We start from the raw sequence: 27,374 nt of genomic DNA, 5'->3' as shown, positions 1-27,374 counted from the left end.
ACACATATACCCCAACTATTTTAGCCTGCAAAGTTACAGCACAATCTGAAGACTGAACTTTCCCAGAGAGAAATCTATGTCCCATCTCACTGCAGATTACTAGAGTTTCTGTATCAGTGCTAAGATGGGGGCTGGACTTCAAAGGTGATTCTTAGTGGATACTGGAAATAAATGTGCCTTTGGAAACTAGAACATAGATGTCCACTATCCAAGAGCTTCAACTGGAAGTGCTGCTTCTGATTTTGAGCCTCTATGGTATTTACAACATTAAGTGAATTGTTGTATGTACAAGTAGACTGACAAGTGTAACATCAGCCTTTTTAAGTTACAATGCCACCACACCTGTCCTCTCTTGCCCAAACATGTTTCACTGCAGTATTTGGTTTTATTTTCCATGGTGCAGTATTTTCCCTATGTCAGGGTGTATTTATTTTATTTTTCTAATACCTGCAAAAGTAAGAGGCATGAAGTTTAATTCCTTCCCCTCTTAATATAGTTTTCCAGCTCTTCACTGACACTCCTTTGAACTCACTTTGGAGGGAAAAGAGAATATCAGTAATTTCTCTTTTAAGCTACAAATAAAGACCTTCTAAAGGACACAGAGAATTTCTTGGCAAAGTTGCATCAAGGATCACTTTGAAGGAAGATCTTTTCACAAGGTTTCAGGCCACAAATGTTCTTACCTTCCAAAGTCACAGAGTTTTAGAACAGCTGTATCAGGGTCCAGCAAGAGGTTCTGTGGTTTTATATCCCGGTGGCAGATCCCAAAGGAATGGATATAGGCTAAACTCCGGAACAGCTGATACATGTACAACTGGAACACAGAAATACCAGTCAAATCAGGGTAAACAATTAGTTTAGCACAAACTCTTATTAGAAGAAAAACAAAATCACTGAGGAAAAAGACCATACTGAAAGGCTGTTAGGGCATTCATAAGGTCGGCACAGTATTTGCCATACCTTCCCTACACACCCTTTGCTACGTACACACTTGTGGTTCAAACCTTTTCATGTGTTCCTTGAGATAGCATAATTAGCATAATTACAAAGAAATAATTATGCCAGTTTCCCAACATTTGTAAAGAACAGCAATCATAACAAGCATACACAAAATAAAGGTGTTTCAGTTTGCTCGACAAATCAGCTTCTTCACAGCAGCGAAGTATTACAGGTTATTAAAAAACCCAAAACAACCAACCAACAAAAAAAAAATGCTCCACAAAATCCAAAAGAAAACCCTTTAGTTGATGAAGCTATATTAAATGTTGCCTAAAGACAAGGGTAGTGTCTCAGCCTGTCACTGAAGTGAATCTCCCAGTGTCTCTTGCTGAGGGGACAGAGTCATTTTAATTTCAAATCTCTGGACAAAAACAGAAGGCAAAGAAAACCAACTGTTCAGAATAATTTTATACAAGGCACAACAAACAAGTAGGCTGAGGGAGAGTTTTCTCTGCCCACTTTCCAGAGCTGGCTAACCCCTTAGCAAGGAAGAACACAGCAAGGGGAGATATTACAAAGCTAAGAACTTCACAGGACAAGCTTATAGGGCAAGGGGAGTCCAGCTTCTGAAGCTACACATTTTTGGTAATGTTTAATAAAAAACTGCTGAATTCAATTAAGGATGTATAGGATATATAGTCATAAAGGCATGGAAAGCCCTCTTTTAAGGTTGACAAGAGGCTGGAAGGTTATTTTTAATTTTTGTTGTGTTGCCCCAAGTTTCCACTTAAAATCAAGCTACAGGCAGGACACTGTACCAGAGATGTACCTCCACGCTATTCTTTTACAAGCATGTTTTCCACAGTTCACCTTTAACAGACTATATAACCAGGTGCAATTGCTTGATATCGATATCACGTCATGTTTGCCTCTCTTATATCACTATATTTGTCATCACACTTTCTCTCCCCCTTGTTTTTTGTTGTTTGTTTGGCAGGACAGCAGGAGAGGGAAGAGAATTGCTTGAATTTTGGCCCTAGGCCTCTGGTTTTCATACTTGTTTCTGAAAACCACAACTCTGCACAAAGAAGAGCAAACAAACATTTTTTCCGAATTGCCTGTTCTAGTCCCTTAAGTATGTATTGTGCAAGTGTATTGCAAAATAGTGCAAAAGACTGCTCTAACTTGAGGGGTCAAGTCAACACATGTGGGATTTAGAAAGTATGCCTTTCATCTCCACACAGCAAACCCAAAATTTCCAAGGACTCCTTCCAGCAGGTTAGAAATTACAAATAAATTTAACCAGAAGATTACTAGAACAGTAAAGCTGCTTCTGTGCAGCTTCAAGTTTCTTTGATACCCAGGGAAAAGCAGCTCTCTGCCTGCCTAGTTATCCATCAGAAGTGAACAAATAGGTATGATCCGACCTTTGTTGTAGCCAAGATGCCTGGAAAATTGCAACATCTCTAATGACATTAAGGTAACACGATCTTTTTAAATACAGGATTATATAAAAGCCTTGCCAGAAAAATAAGAATAACTTTCCAGGCTACCTGGAACAGAAGTCCCAGGCATCCTGCAAGATGAAAGAGCTAAAGCACATTTTTCTCTGAAAGTGTAAGGAAGAACCATTTTCTCAAGTTCCCATAACAGAGAACAAGTAGGTCAAGAATAGTGACAAAAGATATATAAACCATTTATCAAAAGCCAAGCCTACAAATTTGGGGAAGCATTATAACCTGAAGACATGTTGTTCCACCAACAGACCGAACAGAGTGACCTTGAAGTCTGATGGATGATAAAATTCTGTGCTTTCTTAAAAATCAGGCAAAAGTGGTACCTATTGCAGAGACATGCCATTTACAACTTATGCATATAGTTATGGCACAAAATTCCATTATTGAAATAATTACTATTTGTAGCTTTCACCTTTGAAATGTTCATCTTTCAACCAAATTGAAGTTTTTTCTTAAGCCAGCCCTTACATTAAGCATTATACTTTTAAAGAGGAGTCTGGAGAAATCAATAGGCATCAGGAATTTTTTTTTTGTTTGTTGGTAATCTCCATTAAATATTACCTCTACACCATGTTAACAAGTTAATGCCATGTGAAAACATCATCATTCACTAGTGTGTGGACTGTGGTCACCACAATATATGAAACGGAACTATGAGGCCCCAGATGGATCCCATGTTTGACAGCAAATGAGAAATTTTATTTATTTTAACCCCTCTGTAAAAAACATAGACAACCTGAGTAAGGGTTTGAAACTACAATGTGTATACAAGCACCTTACCCTATGTAGCTTTGAAGACACAAGCCAATATGCTTCAAGTGGAGACAAAAATGTGCCTTTCATGACCACAACAAGAGCACATGAACTCTTACTCATATGCCAGGAAAAGGGGAAGATAACAGATTAGAGAACATCCTCTTGACATCCTCTTTCAGTTCCTGACCTTTGTTGTATTATGTCTTCACCATCTCAGGAAGCTGAAAGCTGCTAATCTAGCTGGTGTCAGTCTCTGTCTAAGCTGCTTCAAAAACAAAACACTCCCCCCATATTCAGTCTCCCTGACCCATTCCACGATCTCTGTAAGGTCACAAATTGGGAATGTTTGTTTAAGTCTCAACCCTCTCTTCTTCCTCCGCCATAACAAGTAATTCTAAATTTTTTCCTTGGCTCAAGATATATTTGCTTGTAACATTTCCGAAAATTGACTATTATGCCATAAAAGAGTATCCACAGTGTATTTCTACAATATCTTTCTTCACCAAACCACATCTGTCGGTTACCTACCTTGACATAAATCATAGGGAGTGTCTGTTTGGCCCGACTATAATGTCTGGCAACTCTGTATACTGTTTCAGGAACATAGTCCAGCACCAAGTTGAGGTACACCTCATCTTTCTGGAAAAGAAGAGAGAAGAAAAACAAATCAGCACTAGATTTGGGGCATGAAGTACAATTGAAGTGTTCAGAGAAACCTAAAAGATGAGAAAGCTGTGGACATTTTTAGTCCCATCCTTAGTGACACAGAACTTTTTAGGGTTTGCACTTGTTCATTAATACTTTTGTCAAACTTCTGTTTAAGGTAATGTTAATTGTTCTGGTATCCAGTGTAAGATATTGTCTGACTATAAATGGAGACAAGGATATAATTGTTCTGCCCAGTCAATATTTTCATTAGGAAAGCATTTCAAGGTAACATCTGCATAATTAGTTAAGACACCCTATTAACTCATTAGTCCCTTACTCCCAAAAAGTACAAATTTAAATGTTCAAAACTCAGCCCCCAACAACAACACATCAAAAAAAGTTCAAACAACCTTCATCTTTTAGAAATGTTACTTTGATCTTACTGGACTCCCAGCTATTAAGAGATTAATACATATTAACCATTTGTATGCAGTAAGCCATTGTTAACATTTTTAACCATTGTGTTTACAGATTATTTCCATGTCCCAGTTATGTCCAACTTAAACATATCAACTTATTCATGACAAAAGAGAACAAGCCAAAACCAAAGTCTCAAGAATAATTTTTAATATCTAGGATTAAGTTAGAGGTTCATGTGAATGTAACACAGAGAAACAACGAAAGTAGCTTTATAATAAGGTACTTTGTTACATTATAAAGTACCTTATTATACATTAGCAAAGGAAAGAAGGAACAAAGAAGGCTTAAATGACAAAGTACTATAATCATATAGTGACTAACTGCAAAACTGAGAATTTTCAGCACTAAAACAGGTCTTAAAGAGACTTCTGATATTTTAATGCAGTCTTCAGTGCAAATCCTATCAGGGTTGTGAATACATTTAATGTTGGGTGGTTGGTATAATTAACTATATCAGCATGAAAAATTATTTTGAAAGCTAGTGAATTAACTAGAAGTAACATCTCCTGTATCTCCTATTTTATCACCTAGAACCTTCTCTAGAGAAAGACAATACATAGGGAATTTAAATGGATGGAAACAGCACAGAGCTCCCAAGTCTTTGCCTGCAGGCCCTTGTCAGAAAATCTACTGGCTATCTGTATCTTAACACCTAAGCCCAAACCTCATTTAGCTACAGCAATTTAATACTACTACTCTACTGCGACTTGACCTATCACTTCAAGCACAGAGTAAGGTGTGCTTCTCTCACAGTGCTCTTCTGTCCTGCCACAGCAAGAGCAGCAGTCTGGTACATGGTAAAACACAGAGAAATACACACCTTGAATACATATGCAAAGAACTGCTGACTTTGTGTGTTTTTAAAGGCTCAGAACTCAATATCTCTATTCACCATTATTTGATGTTAAAGGCTTGAATTTTCAGGACATTTTAATAGCTCTTACCAATGCCTCCTAATAGACCAAGTCACCTTGCATGGCCCTGCCTATGTCATTCCTGCCTATGTCATTCCTCCCTACAAGAAGAAAAACTCTTTGCTTAGGATCATTGCTTAAATGACAGTGGCAATACCACAGTACCAAGCAAGTGCCCACCAACTTGTACCCATCTGGTCGTATCATACTTCTCAAACACAGACAAGTCTCCAGAACCATGCCTATACTGCTGCTTCTCCCAGTGACATCCCAGGAACTGGCAACAATGTGAAGGCTGCTGGGGACCAAGCTGGGGAGAAGAAATTTTTTGAAATGGATGAGAAGAGACAACTACCAACGGTGCAGAGGAAATACTGGATGGCTCTGGAACTCCACAGATGTGCAAATGTATGCAAGAAAAAAAATCCACCAACAAACTCGTATTTTAGCACTTTCCCTGCAACAAGAAAAGTTCTTTCCCTGACTCTCACTTCAAGCCAATAAAATTCATCCACCACCTCTTCTTAGGTCAGAACTTTCAAGGTTTAGTTATAAAATACCAAAAATAAATGCCCTAAAAATTCAAAGTCTGCTTACACCTAGTAAGGCAACCTGTAAACCACAAGAAAAAAAGTTTTATGAATATGAAAGCTGTTTGCTTCAGTGTAGATACAACCTGATGAATATCCTAAATATCTGCCTCTCAGAGGACGGGAAAGTCCTACTGGTGACAAATCACTTCACCAAGTATTGTTACTGAGGTTGACTTTCATCCAAGGATTTATGTTTCTTGTAACAAAAAGATTTACTTGAGAAATTAGAGGAAAAAAAGTAAAAAATAAAGTATAGTGATTTTATAATCCTCTCATAATGCAAATAAAAGGACACATGTAAAACAGTAAAACATATGATCAGTAAACCCTGTCTACACTACTTCACAGCAGTGATTTTTAAGAATTCCAGAACTATTCTCTAGTTCATGTAATCTTTGATTTGCTTTTAGTGCCTCCATTTTTATTTTTAATTTTACATTCTTTTAAAAATGGGACCAATTCAATAGCATGACATAACACAAGCACAGAAAATCTTGAGGCATTTGCATCTTTGGAGATGGGAGCTTTACTTCTGAGTTTTGATGCCATCCACAGTACCTGAACAAACAGCATGGGTTTTGTGTGGCACTGCTCCTGTGTAAATGTCTATCACACAGAACACGAAGGCACATGAACACCTTCCCCCCACCCCCATCAATTATCAAGTTTTGCTGTACCACTTGAGGGACCCAGAACTCCAATGTGCAGCTATAAAGGCAAGGCTTATGCCATTGGCCATGTAAGTAGTGGCATATTTCACTCCTACCACATGCAACTGACTCCAGAAGTTCTCTTAATGACTGCTATAATGAATTAAAGACTATTCAAGTGTTTTGAGTGACATCCTCCTAATGTCATCTGGCACTGGTCTAATAAACATAAAGGAAGGAGTTTTCATGAGCCCTAATCCTTCTCAGTGAGGATGAACTGGATGAAAATAATATCCAAGTTACCTGGATTCCCCTGAACAAGATTCAGGACAAGCTAGGAAGCAGTCATGGCCTGACAAGCTCTGAGCATGATGTAACCTGGTTTGCCTATCTCATGCATTCTTCCTAAACACATATTTTTCCAGTGACCCAGATCTATTGCAATAGGAAACAGGGTTAGCTCAAAGAGCTTGCCAAATGAGGGCAACTGCTCGAGGATCGACTGAGACGATCAAGGCTTATCTTTCCATTACAGAAAACCTCACCACATATTCCACAAGTGACTTTTTTCCATACTGCTGTTTCAAAACTTCTGGTCTGGGAACAAACCAATGTAACCTGTCACAAGCATGTCTGAAATGACTTACAGAGAACAGAAAGTCCAGAGGAAGCTGCAGCGTACAAAATACAGAAAGCAAACACAAGATGTCATTAAATAACTCACTTCTCCTTGAAGACATTGGTCTTGCCAGCCTACTACTGCAGGTCGAATGTTTATGTGTATTTATATTCTCCTGTGCTTGCTGCTAAGGTTATGGCCATGTACAGTTCAAAATAAAAAAAGGGGAAGGGCAGAAAGTCAGATCCTGAAACCCAGGATCAAAGTATTTCATTAGGATTTTGACTGCAGCAATGTGGCTCGTGTACCAGCAACTGCATCAAGTGCTAGAAGCTGCTTTTTGTCACTTGGCAGATAAATCCTCAGTTGACAAATACTGCTCCAAAATGAGCCACAGCAGAATAATTACTGCTTTGCCATCAAATTGCTCTGCACCTCTCAAGAACCACCAATACAGGCACTGCTTCACTCTGGTGGGAAATACTTAATGCAAGTACATACTCACACAACCTGTACCATAATAAGAGGCATGAGAAAGACTGGTACACAAGAGCCAAAACACTTTTGCAAATTAGTTTTTTTCTCATGGCAGAAATTGGAGACAAATCAGGATGAAAGCACATGAGCATTACACACTAAGTGGCTGAAGACTAAGTGAAATTGAAAACATTGCCTTACTTACAAAAGAAAGGCTGCATGGAGGTCTCAAACTCCACTTTAAAAACTCTTCTTTCTGTCCACATAAGTGATCTTATGTGTTAAGTCTTAAGTTTAAAGCACCCTCCAGTTGTGCTTAACTGAAGCCTATATAAAGAAGCAGCTACTGAATTAAAATAAAGCAATGGCTATTGAATTCTAAGATTCAATTTTCTGGATTGTTCCTTGCAGTGATAGTTAAAATATTGCTTCTCTGTGATCATCCCCTACCTCAACAAACCACAAATTGATCCTGAGCTTCTACAAGCTTTTGTTAGCTTTTGTTTTCATGTATCAGACACACTACATTTACAACATGCACATATAAAGCAGCAACCAATATTCAGTCAGTCACAGTCCAACTATTTCCCCCACCACGATGATAGAAGCCAGGGAGGTCATACATGCCAAACACCAGACTGACAGCAAAAGGAAAATTTTTTCTCTGAAAATATGTCAGCATCTAATAAGACATAGGAAGTATTCCGGAATTGTCAAGGCCTATGTGGAATCCAAAGAAAACTTCTCTGAACATCAGGTAATAGGATAAAAAGGTTAAGAAACTATTCTGGGTGCTCTTTCTTCTAGGGTGACCATATTTACTGCTCAGCCCTTGGTAAAAGTGATCAACATGCCCATTTCAGTTTGTATCTCCTGGGAGATTAGTAACAGTGTGACAGTGGTTCTGGTGTGGTTTAGGATGGGTTTTTACTTGTTTTTAATGGATTACACCTGCTCAGTTGTATGAGCACAACTGTGAGGAGATAAACAATACAGGAGTTCGTTCATTAAACTAACATTGCATTAGGAGAAATAAATGTGGAATTGCACTATGAAGAAACTCACTTTACATGCCTATTCAAGCCAAATGGAAACAGACAAGCAATATGCCTAAAATTAAGTAATACACCTCCAAAATGTACTTTTCATTATTTAATAAATACCAGATACATTATCCCAAGGCTCCAGTATTAGGGCTGTATGAGGTAAACCAATGAGTTTATTCAAGAGGATGTTTCCTTTACTTTCTGTATCAGCACCCCACTGATGGCGTTTCAGAGGTAGGTGCTGCACAGAGCAGTTACTGACAGGATGCAGCTATGCAAGGATTCTGTCAAAAAGCACCTGAGGGATTTACCTTGCAGTTGGAAAGCAAGAAAATGCCTTTCAGCATTTCATGCAGACTATGCCTTTTTTGAGAGCACATCATTTGAACACTAGAATGTCAGTATGAGGTAAAATATGCCCTTCACCCTGACTTAGGCAGCTAGATTTAGCCAACACACAAGGTTCAAAGCCACAGTTTCTGCTCTAGATTAAAAAAATAAAGTTATTTTACTTTTCTTAAAGCTACAGCCAGCACACACTTCACACCCCTTTATCAAGCACCATGCAAGACCAAGCTTCCTTCTCTTATCTTGAAGGCCAACATTGTTCATTAAAAATACAAAGACTCTGGACACACTTGCAAAAGACAAAGCAAAAATTTATAGCCTTCCTACTCTTAACTAATGAGTAGACACGATACACAAGAAAAATTTGAAAATGCAAAATATGTGCTAGCTGACCTTATTTGTATGAAGGAATGGTGACATCCAGTGGCCACGTGTGTCTGTTTTTAATTGCAGTTTACAAACACATCTATTTCAAAACAGAGCTTTGGCTGCCACCAAAATAAAGGGAGTGTAAGCCTAGAGATACAGTTGCAGTTTCACAGAGATAAATCCAGGGGTGTAAGAACGGTTGAAGACTCAACTTCAGTGTTCAGAAAGATACCAATACTTTCTAATAGTACTGCAAATGTTGGGTAAAGTATCTCCTTTCCTAATCTCTCCCTCTTAATGACTGAGTTTGAGAATTGAGATTTGTCCCAAGACTTCTGTTCCTATGCCTGCTAGTCAAAACTTAACAAATTGCTCTGTAATCCTCATTACTCTTCAGCAAAACAGTCATGTTATGTAGGTGGGAACTGCCAAGTGGGTCAGGCGTGATGGCAACATAAGGCCAGAAGTCAACCATCCCAATAAAATTAATATTTAAGAACTTTCCTGGGTCTTGCCTGAAGCCAGCTGGTTTACATTATCTACCTTTGATCACTGAAAGAGTAGAGGTTCTTAGGTGATACACTAAGACATTCTTTGTCAGGGGGGGAAAAAAAACACCACAAACCCAACATTTTCTGACGTTGTTATCCCCTCTAAAGAGTGGCTACTGTAAAAGAAAACGTCACACATTCAAATAATTTGGCAATCCCTGATTATTCTTGTTTATTTTATGCCCAGTAAAGTCCTTAAGCTTATAGAGGTACTTCCAAGGAGAACTTCTATGAAGCTGGAAACATCTGCCCAACATCTAAAAGGCAGGAGTGAGCTATCATCTTTGACATAAGTGATCTGCGGATATCTGAACCCCAGCTCTCAAGCAGAGATTGTGCCATAAATTGCCCATAAATCTGTTGAAAAACAAAAATTAAGATAATGTTCGGATACCTAGACTGTCCTGCACACCTCCTAATGAAACAAAAACGAGAATCTTTGGAGATCCACTGTTTTCTTGACTGTTCACTACCTTCCAGAGTGAGTAGGAATTTCTGAATCAGAATACATCCATGACAAAAAGCTAGGCAAGGCAATACACAATAATGGTTCAAACTACATGTCTGCTCCAGTACAAACACAAGCTGCCTTCCTAATGGCCACCTAACACTGGGAAGATGAGAGCAGGAGCTAGAGCTGGCAGAGGAATGACCTGACAACAGGAGTGTGACCAACCAGATGTACTGGATGGCTCACTAGCCTAGAGAGAAACCTCAGAGTTTCCTATTTTCACTGCATGCACCTCCCACACTAAGGATCTAGCCACTGCTGCCTGCTCTGATCTTGTGAAGCCCCACCACAGGCAGACAAAACTGCTGCTTCTAATAACAAAATCTACTCAAAAACCAGTGACTGCTCATAACTACAACTAAGCAAAATCGCAGCCTGTTGCAACCCTAACAGCAGTAACTGATAATCATTATATGATGACTGGTGCCCTTTCTGAAATGAGCTTGGCAGTTCTCAGAGGCAAGGACTACAGAGTTACCAACATCACAAAACTCCTCATAATTGGCATTAATTGCTTCTTTGTTGACAACAAACTAGATCTGCCAGGGATTGAATGAATGTTAGTTACTACATTCATCTCTAGTGATGGCCCTTCAGCACATTACTAGGCTGGTGCAAAACATTCACATAGACTGTTGGTACAAAATTGGGCTTAAGGCTGTTAATTGCCCTTTTTATGCAGTTAGGTTTTTTTCTTTTAAAAGTTCAAGTAAGAAATCAAATTGTTCCAATTTTAACAGGGAACAGAATGAATGGTCCTTATATGAGGACTCATCTGAACACTCCTGCAAGAAATAATGGTGATGTTCATGCCTCTCTGAAGGCTGAGGATACAACTTGCAAACCACACAGCTGCCCTTTTCTTCCAAACTTCTTCACTGCCATTTAGCCCAGTGCTGCCAAAGCACATGAGATAGTACACAGAAGCTTATAGATGCAGCTCAGTATGTATCTCCTGCGTTTATTTTAAACTTCAGCCTAAGTCTATGGGAGTAAATTTCCATCCTGAGTCTTCATGGACTTTTGGCTACATGCTCTTATAGCTAAGGCTAAATAAGTCTGGACATCAATTAGAACATGCAGAAGGGCCCACTCAGCCTCCGAAAAAGCATCAGCATATCGCCTATTTCTGATCTCCCTGCTTCCATTTTTTGTTTTGAATCCTCTGAATACTAAGCCACCTTAAGGAAGAAGGTGGATTAGTATTCAGAAGGGAATTAAAATCAAGGACATAAGCACTGGTGCAATTACTCAACAAAAATTGTATTTACTTTTACTTTGATTTCATGCAGAAACAAATTCCTCCAGTAACTTTTCATCCTCTTTTGGACACAGGTATAGATCAATCAGTCTATTCAACACCCTGAAGTATCCATACAGGAAAAACTGACAGTTATGCCACAAGGATCTAACCAGAAATAGAGAGGAATAAAAAAGGCAGAATTAGGAACTCATTTCAGGTTTTACACAGCTGAGTAATTTTACTTGACAGCTGTTGATTTAAGAAGTTAGGTCATTCTATAAAACATCAAGAAATACTCTTAGCAAAGGAGTCAGAGGAATTATTTCCTATATTCATGTTTGCCCTGCCTTAGAACATGGCTTGAAAGGTTCTCAACAGAATCAGGCTAGAAAGGACAGGTAGCAAGACCATCTCCCCCTGAAAAACTAAATTAATTTTTTTTTTTTTTTTTTTTTTTAAAATCAAGCTAAATGCAAAGCAGTTCCTGAAATTAAGGTAATGTAGCAAAAATCAACCCTGAAATACATTCCTTCCTAATACAGTCTGATGTGCAGTAGAAAGTTGACAGGCAAACCAGGCATCTTGCTCAAGATCTTATCCTAAGGCATAATACCAAAGCTATCAAACAGTGGAGCTGGCTAGTCCTAAAATCCTGCTCATTTTCTACAAGAATTACCTAGAAAATCATAAATCACAGAAATACAGCATGGGAAAGTCTTGTGATTACTTTCACCAGGAGAAAATTTCATACACAATTCAACCCATTATTTGGTTGGTTTCTTTCTTTCCCTCTGGCTCATTCCACCAGATATGATCACACATTTTAGATTAGTAAAATGCACATTACAACTACGAAAGTCAGTGCCCTGCTATCAGATATCTCATACAGCCTCAAAAGAAGAAAAAATCAGAATCTACTCTGGCAAATACATTAAGGAAGAGGCTTTTGAAAAAACTGGGTTATCCTACAGGTCTGAATGTCTACAATGTCTAGAAACTTTCAAAAAGAATGAATCAAGAATGAAATAGTTTATAGAAGCAACTTGAATGCCATGCCTGTCAACTGTCATCTTAATATAAATTGCATACCTTCTTTGAGCTCTTTCAGACTAGAAATCATTAATCAAACATGATTAAATACTTAGTACTCAGGACAACTTTTTATATCTATATATACACATAACAGTATAAATGTGTGCATGTATACACACACACTTTGCTATATAGAGGCAATATAAATTCAAAGATGCTCAGACAAGAGGGAGTCACCCAGTCACAGAAAAGAAAAGAAATCAGTCAAAGCCATGTTCGATACATGAATTTCATGCTGCTAAAGCTTGATGGCTTTTGTCAAAAGCATGAAAGTTGTTTAAGCAAATGGGAGACATGAAAAGGACAGTTCATCACAAGAAAAAAAGAAAAGATAGGGAGCTCAAGCCCTTCGACCAGTTCCACACAGCCTGCAGAAACAGCCAACGGAGAGCTCCAAATCTCTACAAACTAGCACTATAACTTGGATGCAGCTAAGGAATGGCCTTACTAGTAAGCGTGTTTTAGACTTGTTTTTCTATTTGACACTTTCCCAGTTTTCCAATCAAGAAAAACCTCCTGTTTTGCAAGAATTAAGCCAGTTTTAAGGTTCCCCAGTGTCTAAAAATACCTAGCAATTGAAATGAATTAAAGTGATTTTAGGCATGTGGCTTTCAAAGAGTGCAAGTCTGACTGATGGAGAAATCCTCTGAGGCATTCCTAATCAAGACAGACTTAAGCTTCTTGGGCATTGGCAAAAAAACCCCTAAAAACAAACAAACAAAACAAAAGAAAAAAAAATCACAAAAAACCCACCCAGACAAACAAATGAACAACAAAAACTGACTAAACAACAAGGAAAAAAACACACAAAACCCAAAAAAAACCCCCAAAACAACAGAATGAGAAGTCTCTGGGCTTAGAGATGGTGGTGTCAAGCACCAGGGAAGAAGTCTAAGCAACAGGAATAGGTGGAATAAGCACAGTGGCACGAAAATCACTATGCAAAAGTATGCTTGATATCTAAGTATCAAAATTTCAATAAAGAGGTCAACAGTATAAGATTTACCTCTGAGACTTTCCCATCACTGCTAGACTTGAGTTAATTATCACAAACACAGATTAATGGCAAAGGATCATCCAGTTCTTCACAAAGACAGTCAACAATTGCACACTCAACTCATCACTACACCACTACATTTTCTGCTATATAATTATTGGATTTTTATATTACTTTTCCCATTGGACTTGGCTTCATTAATCAGTTTATATATTCCTGTGGGGACATATCATTTATATATGCAACTTCTTCCTACATATCCTTCCTAGTTACCAGATAGGACAATATACTTTTCTCCCTTCTCCACTCCCCAGACAGTTTGATTTTGAGGGTAATATGGAAGAAAAATATGTTATTGTTTCCCAAAACTGACAAAAGCACGGCAAGAAACGTTCTCCTTCTTTGCCGCATGAACTTCAGAACATCATCTTGCTGCTGTCTAGAGTTTTTCCCAAACAGCAGACAAACTCCATCCCCTTTCCTCCTAGCAGAGTACCAGTCTGCTACAAGGCAAGAACAACCACCTGTTATACCCCATAGTCCATGGAGGAAAAGCTGTGGCAAGCTGCTGTGCTAACACTCAGCTTGTGTTTGTTACAGCTTCTTCTGCAGGTGTTTCCTGAGAGCTGCAAGAACGGCATGCATGCCATCACACACTTATCTTCACATGCTGCCACCTACATAGAAATACTTGCAAGCCAATTATGTTTCATTTTGTATTGAACTGCAAGAGACCTTGCACCCTGAACTGCAGCATTACACTGCTGATGCTCTGCTGGGCGTGTGCTGGCCCCAGGGATTGCTTCCCATTTGTCCTATTTTGCAACAGGGTAGCAGTGGAAAGGCACACAGCAGAGGCATGAAGACCAACCAGCAGAAAGTAACACAAAAGAAAACTTCTCAATGAAGCACAAACTTCATTGGCCATGGATAGAGACACTTTTAAAAGCAAAATCAGGGCTGCTATGAGGACTTGAAACAGCAGAACAGAATATCCACTCTCAAGTTCAACATCATTTAAAGATTTCCAAAGGAGTTTTTCTTAAGTTACTGTTACACAAAAGCTCCTGGGACAGTGTTCTGAGCAGTTTTAACACTCCACTGTTTGCAGGAGGTTTTTGAAAGTCATTAGATAAGGCAGTTGTCCTCTGTGCAGGAAATTCTACTGCACTCCAGTTAAGTTACAAGCTGTTTTAAAAAATCCAAACAACCAACAAAAAAATCCCAAACCCTCCTTCACAGTATTTTCCTTTTTGTACTCATACTGCTTGAGGAATTTCTGTTTATGAACAAAATACAGCTTAAAAAAATGACACCGAACTACCAACAAACAGACACACTTATCTATTAGCACCAGCCAAGGGCAAGGAAGCAAAGGGGAGGTTGATTAAAAAAAATAATTAAATACTCTTAAATTATATTTCTCCTTGAATGCTGTAGTTTTGCAAGCTTTCTATAGGCACAAGGCCAGGTCGCCCACAAGACACCTCTCAGGTAACAGCAGATCTCATCCAATTATCCTCCTGTACACTGTACAAGACATAAACAACTTATCCTGGAGATGTCAACTCCTTTTCTGGCTCCAAAGACCATGAAAGGGTGGGTTACCTTTCCCAGTCTGCTGACCCACTTCATGAACCTGCAGTTAACAGCCTGCCAATAGCTATCAGCTCTCATATACAGCCCTTTATACCACCATGGACAAGTGTATCAGCATCCGAATACAACTAAGGATACAATCTGCCTTAAAAAATGAAAGAAAAAAGGGGAAGCATTTATATAAATTATCTAAAAATTATATAAATATTTTCAATAATATATAGAAAGATCAAGAAAACTCAGAAGGTCATCTAGTTCATTTCCCAACCTCTCAGCTTACATTAACTCCCATACATACCACAATCACTTTGTTTTTACTCTATGGATGATCCTGTTTTAAGGATAAGGTTGGATCAGATGCCATCTTGAAGTCCATTTCATCCTAAGTTCTCCTATGATTTGCAAAATGCTGATACATACTTAGATAAGGAATACATTATAATTTCACATTACAACTAAACCTTGTAACCCCTTCTTAAAAAATCCAAGGAACTTTTAAACCTGGACTGAACAAACACAAATGTCGCTATCTATAACTCTTCTTGAGAGTTATTAAATCCAGCTATTTTCTCTTTCTTCTGGAATACAAACATTCTCACAAATGTTACAATCACATGATCATATTCTTTCCTCTGGGCTCTGAAACTCAGCCTGCATCTGGGACAGATGCACAAGGAAGGGGGACAGAAGCATACAAAGACTGGTTCTGGGAAAAGTCACATAAATGCTTTAAATCTAAAATGCTTAACACTGAAGCCTAGAAAACATATGAATCTGCACATTCAGAAAGGTAGTGCTAGAACACAAAGCCCAGCTGCATTCCACTAAATTAAGAAAGGGGCAGTGTGTATGTAAATATACTGCACTCTTGCTGTATTTTTAGCATAACACTACTCCTTATGGGCCACACACTTCTATACTGAAGAACATCTGTTCCAGTATGACCTGTTGAGCACCATTAAACCATTTTCTTGGTGTTATATGTCTAATATCTTCACATTTCTGTCTCCAGACATTCAGACAGCCCAGTTATACCCCAGACAGTTACCAGGACACATTCCTTTGTTTTTCATTTTTACCTTCTCTCCACTAGAGTAGAAGAAATAACGCAATCGGACAATGTTACAATGATCCAACTTTCTCATAATCTGGAGCTCTCTGTTCTGAAACAAGAGAAAAGCAAACAATTAGAAAAAGTTTCTGTGGAAAAAGGTAAGGTACCATCGTGAGCACTTTAACATACAGATACAGAAGATGACTAACTGAAGAACAATTAAGCTGGAAAGAGGCAATAGATTCCACATGTTTTTTAGTATATGTTGCAATTGTTTTATTACTGAGAAGATTGACAGCTTTGACTGCATTTTCTCTTTAAAATAAACATCCACAAATCCATCACCTTACTCAAGAATTACCTATTTGCATTATCAAAGGGTCAGTGGTAAAAGGCAAGATGACATTAACTTTTCATTTTTATTTTCTGATCTTATAATAATACAATGTATCAAGCTGAACGATAGGAAGCCTATCCCCTTTGAATACTGCAAAAATAATGCAAACATTGTGAAAGTAAACATTTCCACCTACATGCCCACCCTTCTCTACAGTGCAAGAGAGGTTTGTAACAAAAGATCTTTTCCTCTAACATTCTTTCTGCAATACCAACAAAAAACACCTGAAATTAAATAGGTAACTCAATTTCCACTTGTGTTCAACCACAGTTAAACTGGTTTAGACAGACAGAATAACAGCATTATTTTCCCATTATATATCAACCTGAAAAAGCTGTTAAAATAAAATCAATTCATCACGTCCATGATAAACTGGGAACTTTACTGCAATATTCATGGCATAAATGAGGCTTGAACAAATGAGGGATCTTAAAGCCTAGCAGGTAAAAACAAATGAAGTTTTGAAATGCAGGTATGAGTAAAAGCAAGCAAGTAAAATTAACACAGCTATGTTTGTCACACTTCATTCCACAGCTGTTGCTACAATGCTTTTTTCCTCTAGTCACATTTACACATTGCTGTTTTTCCTTTCTCAATTAATACACAATCTGCAGCTACAAAAATAGAAGGTATTCCTCTTTTTACTTTGATCATTGCTAATCATATATCCTAAACTAGCAAGAACTAATACACTAGACTAATTCACCGTCTTTACTAGCATCAGTAACTCTGGCCAAGTTCAGGTACATTTGGGAAGAGAACTCTTTAACCACCACACATTTTCACACTTAAATGCACCAAGCTAACACCCACTTTGTGCAGTGCTGCTGTCAAAACAATGATTTCAGATTCTGTGTTATCAGAGGGTCCCATACGGTGTCTGTCACTACAATTAATTGTCAAGGAACTTCACAAGAACCACTCAGAGCTTCTGATGCTAACACAGCTACAAACTCTGCTTTTAATTCCTCTAAGCCATGTAGCCTTAAAAAAAAGAGGTGCTACCCAAGATGCAGTATCATTAATCCTATCAACCCTGCCACCCACTGACTGAAAAAATACTTCAGTATTAGCCAGCTCTTTACAAACACGAGTGACATCTCACACACTTATCAGCTGGCAATTACCCAGCCAGTAGTTAAGGAGAAAGCAAGTCCCTCCCTGAGCCTGCCTAGCCTCTGAGCAGATTAAAGCCTAAGACCATTTGATGCATACCAAGACAGGCCTATTCTACATTGCAAGATGAAGCGAGAAAGTAAGAGAAAGCAAGGAGAGACCTATGAGGTTTTCATGTAGCTCCTGATACCTTATGGAGTGAATTTTTGAAAAAGGAATACAGGCTTCACCACATAACCTCATCAATATGCCTCACATCTCACAGAGCAATGCATTCTCCTGGTAGGAACAGGAGCTCACATATTCTCCACTTACTCATTCTTTATTAAATCAAATTAAAAAAAGTAAATTATGGGAGTCATGGCTGGGGCTCCTGTGCTGCATAGCACAATTCAAACTTCAGATCAACAGAATCCTTCTCTTTTCTTTTGTCCAAACCACTGCTCCCTCGGCCTTACAACATGGGGTAGATTTCAATTAGTGAGTCAAAGCAGGGATGGCTCTAGATCCCATTGGTTACAGAATCACTAATTATGATAGAAAATTAATTTCTCCTCTTGGCTTTTATGGCATTTAACAGTGTTACTATAGGACTAAACCAAACACTGCAGGTTCTAGCACCTCAAAAAAATTCCACCAGCATTTCATAGCCCAACATATGGTAAGTAATTTCTTCTTCCCTTTTTCCTACTGACTGCGAGATGGGAATACTACTTTTTATCTCATGGTCTTACTGGAAGAAACATGAATATGCTAAGCATTAATGTGTAAATATTATTTTGGTAATATCTCTACTAGCTTCTTAAAATACCCATACATACTCCGAGTCAGGTTATCACTTCGTGTTCTTTAGATAGTGTGTACATGCTGATTGGATACACTGGAAAAAAGAAATCAGCAAAAGTTATTCTAATGCTAGGCTGAAGTTATATTTATACTCTGGTATCTCATCCTAGCACAAGCACAGTTTCTGCCCACTGTGATGCCTTCCACTTTGATCCATCTCCTTTGACTCTCATCCTGACCATCTGCTGCAGCTGCACAACGAGTGCTTCAAGAGGTGCTAATATCAGGGATAAGTCCTAAACCAGTTACACAGTAACCTATATCTTGCATCCTGTGACTAGGCAGAAGGAAACCTATCTAAAACTGCAATCTTAAGTCAAATAGTCACCTCAGCTATCTTAAAACCAAGCAGATTTCTAATCACCACTCCCTGGCGGAGTTAAAACTGGAAATACTTGAACAGTAGCAAAGCTCAAATTGGATATGGCAGGGGAACAGCTACTGATGTTCATGTTCAAGAATTACTTTTTTCTTGGGTGAATACTTCAAGTAGTCTCACTTTACCATATACTTCCCTGTATACATCTTAAATACAGAACAACCTTTTCACATTATGATGTGGGCTATTAAATACCAGTGCAGAATTGCATGGAGGGGAAGGGGAAATATCAGATTATAACCAGGGAACCTTTAGTTAAATGAACAGTGACTGATGTCATGCACTAAGTGCAAGAGACGAAATGCATGTCTAAAGATAATGCAAACTAAAATCCTTTCAAAACATGCTGATGTGAAAGGCTGACACTGCACATTCAAAATACAGGGTAGATGAAAACCTAAGGCTCAATCTTATCCTTAACTGATCATTTCTGTCTTCCAAGAAACACAGATGCAAAGTCAAAGACTTGAAGAGGAGGAAGTTGTTATACTTTCCTGTTCTCCCACCATTCAACATGAAGGAAAGGCTAGACTTTTCTAACTGAATGAGTGTACCAGGCCTGGTAAGCACCACAGAAAGCAATACCCTTCAGCACCAGCCTTGCCACAGGAAAGGACCCAGGAGACATCAAAACGTGCTGCTGCAGAACACATTCCTCTGAGGAGCCACAAACCAACGGGACTATGAACAGATTACTCAGCAAATTTTCTGCAGTTCAATTTCTTTATCTAAAATAATTTCTTTATCCAGAAGGCAAGAGCTGCTGATGTAGACTGCTTTATGATTAGGGCACTTAAGCCCTTCACTAACTACTGAGGCAAATAACATGTGACAAAACCCTGTTCATCACTTATGAGGACAACTTTCCTAGACCAGACCGCCTCTTATCTGTTCTTTGTATTGAAGAAAACTGGTTGCTCATCAAGGTTAAAGATTAGGTTAAAGATTGCCAAGACATCAGATTCATAACTTCAAAGCACAGCCTATAAAGTTCATGCATGAAGATTCATGCCTTCTCTCCAAAGTTACATTCCCAATCCCTCAGAGCTGTGCTAACGCTGCAGGTGATATGATACCACCAAAGCAAGGTCATTTCTGCCTCACTACTGTAATCTCCTATTACAGACTCGGATAGTCATCATTCCCTGCCACACACATTCCCTCTCCTCCCTATCCAGGGATTTCTAGAGTTAAACCAGTTTGCTCCTAGTCTGATTCTTTGCCTTCTCCCTGCCTCACACTCTCTCCATCCCCTTCTCCCTCCCCTTCTTACAGCAGGGGATAAAATGGCTAGCTTATCAAGAGATGAGGCTTTATGGACTTGCAAGTTCCTGAACTGGACTAGAACAAATGAAGGTGAAAGGTTTTGTTCAACTCATGTCAGCATGATAATGTCAATATAGACCCAATGAAATGGAGAAATATAACCTGGATCCAGTTCAGAAGAGAATTCCCCAGTTTCCTTAGCTGAAGGGCATGCTGGGTTTTGATTTTTATTTTTCTTGCCTTTTTAAAGTCTCAGCAAGGTTCTTTGAGGATTATGTTCAGTGCAGATGAAATGGGAGAAAATAAGAATTTATATTTTTCCTTTGTGTCACACCAAAGACATGACCTGGTTATTTTAAACAGATGAAATAATGTATGTCTTGAACTTTTAGAGAAGATACCTTTCAGATGGAAAGACAGGATAAGCTACCAGTCTAATTCAACTAGTACCTTCAGCATCTGACTTCTTGTTTAAATCAAGTAGGACCAGCAACTAAGGTTAATCTTATTTTTGCATGTTTTAAAGTAATTGTTATTATTCTTGGTGTAATACCTTCAAATTATGAAGCTCAATACTATGTGTTCTTCTCTCAGATTGAAAAAACAGAAGATGAAGCATAACTGCATGAACTGTGGCATTACAGATAGATGGAAGCAGTACAGGTAGATCCAAATTTCTCAGTATACACATTATTCCTGCTCTTGCATGTCTTGTTTACTGTTTCCTCCTTTTCTCTGCTTCCACCATAATCTTCTCCATTCTACCACATTTCTTATCCTACATAAAGGTTTTTCCACAATGAAGAGCATGAAGAGAAAGCCATGGGCAAACTGGGGAAGAAACCAGTTTCCAGCAGGAGGCATAAAGACAGCAATGAAGCAGAAGGGCTAGCTTCTTTCCTCCCCCCACCACTTCTTCCCTCTTCTACAGCCAAAATGACTCATCACATCCACTCACCTTCACCTGCTGCACTGCTGAACCTGCCCTGAGAATAAGCTCAGGCTGAAAGCTCAAGAGATCCAAAGCATTTTTCATCCAGCAGCAAAAAACTTCTTTATTCTGACCCTCTCCCACCACAAGAAAAAGGCTGGACTCCAAGCACAGGGCAGCAGGCACATGCTGAGAGGACTTTCAGTGTGATCCTAGCCAGCTACGCTTGATGCCTTGCAGAAACAGCTGCTTGCACTACAATGAAGCCATCCCTCCTAAACTAAGCTTTGTAAAACTTACTGAAACAAAGACTCAAGACCACAGAGGATGTCAATGAAATAGCACCTAGCAGGTTACCAAGGGGTAGTGGCATCACAAACCCCAGCATATTTAGCACATTTTCACTAATATTGTTACTAAAGCTCCAATCCAAGTATGCGCAGTTTGTCCTAAGCTTAGTAGTCAGTCCACAAAATAAAAGCTGTACCATATCTTCCTAAAAATTTGTAAAGTTGCCTGACCCATTCCTCCAAAGACAGATTTCAAACTCCATTAATCACAAAAGTGCTTTTAAGTTTTTTGCTGTCCTGCTGTCAACAAAAGTATTATAGAAACTACTCTCACAGAACTGACTTTAACAGATATATGATAGTTCAGGCATTTTACAGAATGAAGGCCAATTCCTACATCCATCTTGACCCAATATATCACATATACATCAAGTGCTTGGAGGAAAAAGCAGTACAAAGGGGGCTTAACTACAGAAGCCTGGGCTGGGAATCTGTCCATGTTGTTCATCAATAACTACCCACCCGTGTTAAGTCCATTTTTTAGGCAAGCAGTTTTAAAGCAGAGATAAATGTTAACAGGGATCACAGTTTTCCTCATTTACATTAGAGGCGTGGATTAGGACAAAGCCCCAGTCTCCCCCTCCTGTCAGTCACAGCACATTTACAGCACAAGCAGATCCAATTTGGGGTGGTCTCCATTTTTAGCACACCTGTCAGTCTCAAACTCACACAATCATGACCTTTAATCCAAAAATAAGAGGACAATGCCAACAAACAAATACTATCTATTAAATATCTGCACCTATGACATGCCAAGAGCTGTAATGCCACAACACCCACCACCCAGTTCCTGCTGTCCCATCGATGACTGTTAAATACAGCCGAGCCCATCAGGTCAGAAAGTCCACATACCCTGCTGCAACCTCTACCAATGTGTAACACATGCACATGGCACAGAAGCAGTTTTGAGGGTTAGCAACTGTAGAAACACTTCAAATTTATAGCCCATAAAGTCCCAGAAACATAGATCAAATACTAATTTATATATTGCTGACATTCTCAGATTCCCTAAGGAAAGCAAAACCCAAAGAAACAAAACTAAACAAACAAAAAAACCAGTGGTAGCCATCAGCAGTTCACAGTTCAAATATAGAACTGCTGCTTTAAATATCCTCACTCTCCACCCCCTTCCTTGTATCTCTTCCTGCCTGCCATTCACAGGAATCTCAAAGGGAAAATCCAGAGGCTAAGTACCTATACAACATGAGAATAACAAGTGCATGCACTGCGCCACACAAGGGGCACGAGCAGAGGAAGCTGCCAGGGGGTCCAAGATACAAAATGCTTGTGTATGCACATCTGTGCAACTTGGCACAATGTGGTTGCAGCATGCTCTGTTTTACTACATAACCTGAAGGAATCAAAGGCTCCAGACCCAGCTACACTTTGCTACTAAGATCCACAACGCTGCTGCACTTTCCACTGTTTTTCATCCTATAAAAATCTGCTAATTAAGATCCTGAAGCACCAAACGATGGAGGCGCACAGCAAGGCTGCACTGCAAAGTGCTCCTGATACGCTGGCCTGCAAACACCCAGAACGAGTCCCAGGCACAAACTGCTTGTGTCAGCTGTATTCTGTCCAAAATTTATTACTGAGCACAGCGACCTTCAGCCTTGGCATGGGTACAGCGCAGGGCAAAAAGTGTCAGCTCTGAATGCGGCAGCAGCAGGCAGGACCTGCCTGAAGATGCCAGTGGGCAGAGTGTGCTGGGCTGGAGCTGGAGCCAGGCCAGGGCAAGCTAAAGGCACAAGGTTCAGGCAAGCGTAGGTGGGGCCATCAGCACACTCCCAACCTGCAAACTCATGATTTATTAACAGCTCAACTGAAATTAAAGAGCAGGCAGGGGCTGCAGGAGTCAAAAATATACTTTAAATTAAAGATCTAGAGTAACAAGTGAAAAAAAAAGTCACACAGCTACCACAAAGGTGGGCTACATTTCATTAGCTCCTTCAGAACTAGACAGATTTGAACCACAACCACGCAGTAATGAGTGAGCTGACACACATACTGGATGAAAATCCAAGCTACTAACACACACCTTGTTTTCACCCTATTAATTCCTTCTATTCTACTACTGCTCCCAATAAACTCAGGCATTACATCCCTTCTCAGGAAGGGACCACATGCTCTCCAGTTCCTAACTCTTCCCCATGGTAGTCAGCAATGGCAAGTGCCATATTTTGTCATGTCCAGGCTGCTCTTTCCAATGCAGAGCACAGTCCTTTAAGCAGACAACTTGATCTTCACACAGCTATTACACATAGTTTCCTATAACTGGAAACAGAAATGGCTTATTTCTCTTACATGTTAAAAGATAAAACAAGTCTTGATCTCTCATGGGAGAACAGAAGAAAAAAACATCTGACTTTTCTTTCATTTTCTTCCTGTATCTCAGCAGTTTCCTGAACAGCGGAAGATAAATTCATTAGCTCACTGTTTCCTCTATGAATGGAAGTGAAGTTTAAGAGCCTCCCAGAGACTTCATACCATCTCCAAATTCCTTCCAGCTTTAGAAGCTTGAGACTAAACCTGGAAGACAAACAGATTTCCAGGCATCATGTCGCTTCTATACCACAACCTGAAATTCACCAAATCATTTTTAAGTGGTTGTTTCAAATACTGTGACCTGATGAACACCTCAGTTCCACACTTCATTCGACAGCATCTGCTGTGCTCCACCAGCAGCAAGTGCAGATGCAGGAAGAATTGCAGTGTACCCAAGATAAAAGTTAGAAAAACAGAACTCAGTCTGAAACTCAGAGAGATTGTTCAAGCTCATCACAAGATTGAAAAAAAGTGCAGTAGAAGAGCTGAATGGAAAAGTATTTTGTAAAAGGCAGCCCTATGCTTTTGAGATAATAATAGCCATTCTTTTTCAGTGGAAGCACAGAGGATCTCTGTTAAAACACTCTTACAGTAAAAGTCCTGCTATTTCATAGAAACAGCAGTCAGATTTTTCCTTATGTTTTGATTTTTAACTCTCCAACTAAGTAAGTATAAATACACCTTTAACATCAGTCCTCAGGGAGTCTGCAACATCCATAGAACCTTACACCTGCAATCATAACCAGAACAGGTTGCAATTAATCTACTAATCAAATAAGTTCCAATCTCCCATGGGCATAAGACATTTGCTGGGTTGCTAATCACTATGTTATTAAACATTAATTAAATGTTTTATTACTCTTGGCCTTCTCTTCTTACATATGATGTAGCAGATGTTTCATGCAAACAGATTCCAAAGGACTTGCAAAACAAAAGGAATTCCTCCTCACTGTCAAAAAAAAATTATTTTAGGAAGCAGGTAAGTACTGCTTCCAGTGTTTATTTTTCCTTTGTCTCAGGCCTATTGCTACATGACATGAAAATGCCTGATGTTACAAGTCGTGAGGGGCTTTTATGTCAATCCAAATGACTCCCTCAGACCTGAAAGACAAGGCTCAAATTAGAAGACAAAAAAAAGGGGAAATGGCGGGTGAAGACTGAGTAGGGAGTAAAGGGAGGGTGGAACTGGCAAGTGGAATTAGCCCACAGATGATTATTTGCCAAGCAGAATTAAATTTTTAAGAAGTACAGTTTCTTAATAATGAGTTCCCAGATAACAAAGCTTTTAAAAGGTTAAGCATTCCTTGCTGAATTCAGAGGAAGGTTGGGCAGCTCCTCCATTGAGGCTAGGGGAATGGGAGAAGAAATTGGCTCAACTCCAGCAGGGAAGTTAAAATTGGAACTTACACTCTTTACACCTTATTCATGTACACAATAAGCTATTCTCCCCAAATTCACGTTGGCTTTCCCACCCCCTGGTTTGTTAAGTTTGTCATGAGCAGATAACAAAATTTATTAGCTACTGCTGTAACTAAGAAAACCATCACATGTAAATACCAGGTTTAAAATAAACCTAAAATAATAAATACCCTACCAAATTTCAGATGATAGCTCCACATAAGAATGTTTCAACACTCCTTCACAGTTTTATATAAAACCAATTCAAGCTTCCCTGAATATGCATCTTCATATTAAAAGACAGCAGCACATTCTTCCCAGAGCTGCAGCATAATTTCACCAGTTGACCTTTGCTAGACACAAACAACCTATCATTCACTTGGAAAGGGAAAGCCAGCTATGTCAAAGTACAAATTTACTGTAAGCTGTTGAAGAATTAGTGTTCCAAGCTTGATAAAACAGGTTATCAGACTTCATGCTTGAGGGTTTTTTCTGTAGTCAGCGTTAGCACTTTTCAAACATTGTCCCATTTTTCAAGAAATCATTTCCTTTGGAAAAAGAGTGTCACAGCACTAAAATGAAAAGATTAGGAAATCTTCACATTCACTTCTAGTTTAAATTGCCCCAAAAGAAAAAATACAGAGAAAAGCAAGTTTTAGTAACTATCTGCATAACAAGGTGTGTTTTTTAATGACAAATTTAAAAGCAGAGACACAGCACTATGATTAGATTCACAACTTAGTCACACTAAAAAGGAACAGACATCTCCAAAAAAAGAAAGGTGCAAAAAGAAATTATTTCATATGTCAGGTGAGCACCATGAATTTGAAGTTACACATTTTTAGCAAATTTCAAAAGGCTGCAGTACCACCTCATTTGGCTTCCAGTTTCAGTTTCCCAAGCACCAAGTCCAGCTGGACCAACACAGGACAGGGGCAATCTAATTAACATGAAGCCAAGTCCTTCTTCCCCCAGAATGTGCAAAAGTCATAGAATCACAGAATGGTTTGGGCCAGGAGGGACCTGTGAGATCATCTAGGTCCAACCTCACTGCCATGGGCAGGGACATCTCCCACTAAGACCAGGTTTCTCAGAGCCCCATCCAACCCAGCCTTGAACATTTCCAGGAATAAAGCGTCCAGTTTCTCTGGTCAGCCTGTTCCAGCGTCTAACCACTTGCACAATGAAGAATTTCTTTGCCATCTAAACCTAACCTCTTTCAGTTTAAATCCATTCCTCCATGTCCTATCATACACGCCCTTGTAAAAAGTCCCTCTCCAGGTCTATTATAACCTCCTTCAGGTGCTGATAAGCTGCTCTAAGATCTCCCTGGATCCTTCCCCAGGTTGAACAGTACCAACTCTCTCAGCCTGTTTTCACAGGACAGCTGCTCCAGGTAGCTTTGTGAGCATCCTGACTTCCATCTTGTCTCCAGAAAAAAAGTGAGAGCTTGCACATAACCCTGTAGCAAGTAAATGGAAGAGAACTGCTGAAAACAAGGGACTGAAGGAACAAAGATGACTTGGTCAGACCAATCATCTTGGCACCACATCATCCAAAGGTTTGTCAGCAGCCATGAGCAGATGCTTCCAAGGAAGTTCCTAGTCATCTGGGACCCTAAAACCTTAAGACATCGACATTTAACTTCTCTTTACTGAACCTGTAAGTTGTTTCCAAAAATGCAACTGTAGAAGACAAGAGGCTCAATGCAAGTCAATCACAAATTATGTCAGAAATTGTTTCTGACACCACCTACCATCTTTCCAATGGACTATGCATTCTTTTGTGTTTAAAACACAGTGCTAGAGGATTCTCATAAGCTAACTCACTAAAACATCCACTGTTAATAATAATGCAAGCAGCAAAACCTTCACTGACCTTGTCAAATATTTCCCACTACAAGATCTTATTCTCATTGTTTAAGATCTTCCACTACACACCTCATGCAGAACAGACATCT

General features: G+C 39.2%; 1 protein-coding gene across 2 annotated transcripts in view; it reads right to left on the bottom strand.

Moving 5' to 3' along the window:
* GSK3B (glycogen synthase kinase 3 beta) overlaps positions 1-27,374 on the bottom strand; it is a 148,198-nt gene that overhangs the window by 52,391 nt on the left and 68,433 nt on the right. For both annotated transcript variants that reach the window (XM_015629537.2, XM_015629543.2), the window contains exons 3-5: positions 16,429-16,512; positions 3,741-3,851; positions 684-814 (exon numbers count right to left, since the gene is read on the bottom strand). In XM_015629537.2, coding sequence (XP_015485023.1) covers positions 684-814; positions 3,741-3,851; positions 16,429-16,512 — 326 coding nt within the window. The remainder of the gene's footprint in view (positions 1-683; positions 815-3,740; positions 3,852-16,428; positions 16,513-27,374) is intronic.

This window comes from Parus major, chromosome 1, assembly GCF_001522545.3.
Source record: "Parus major isolate Abel chromosome 1, Parus_major1.1, whole genome shotgun sequence".
NCBI lineage: Eukaryota > Metazoa > Chordata > Aves > Passeriformes > Paridae > Parus > Parus major.
The sequence above is the reverse complement of the archived record's forward strand: the minus strand, read 5'-3'. Positions and strand labels throughout refer to the sequence as shown.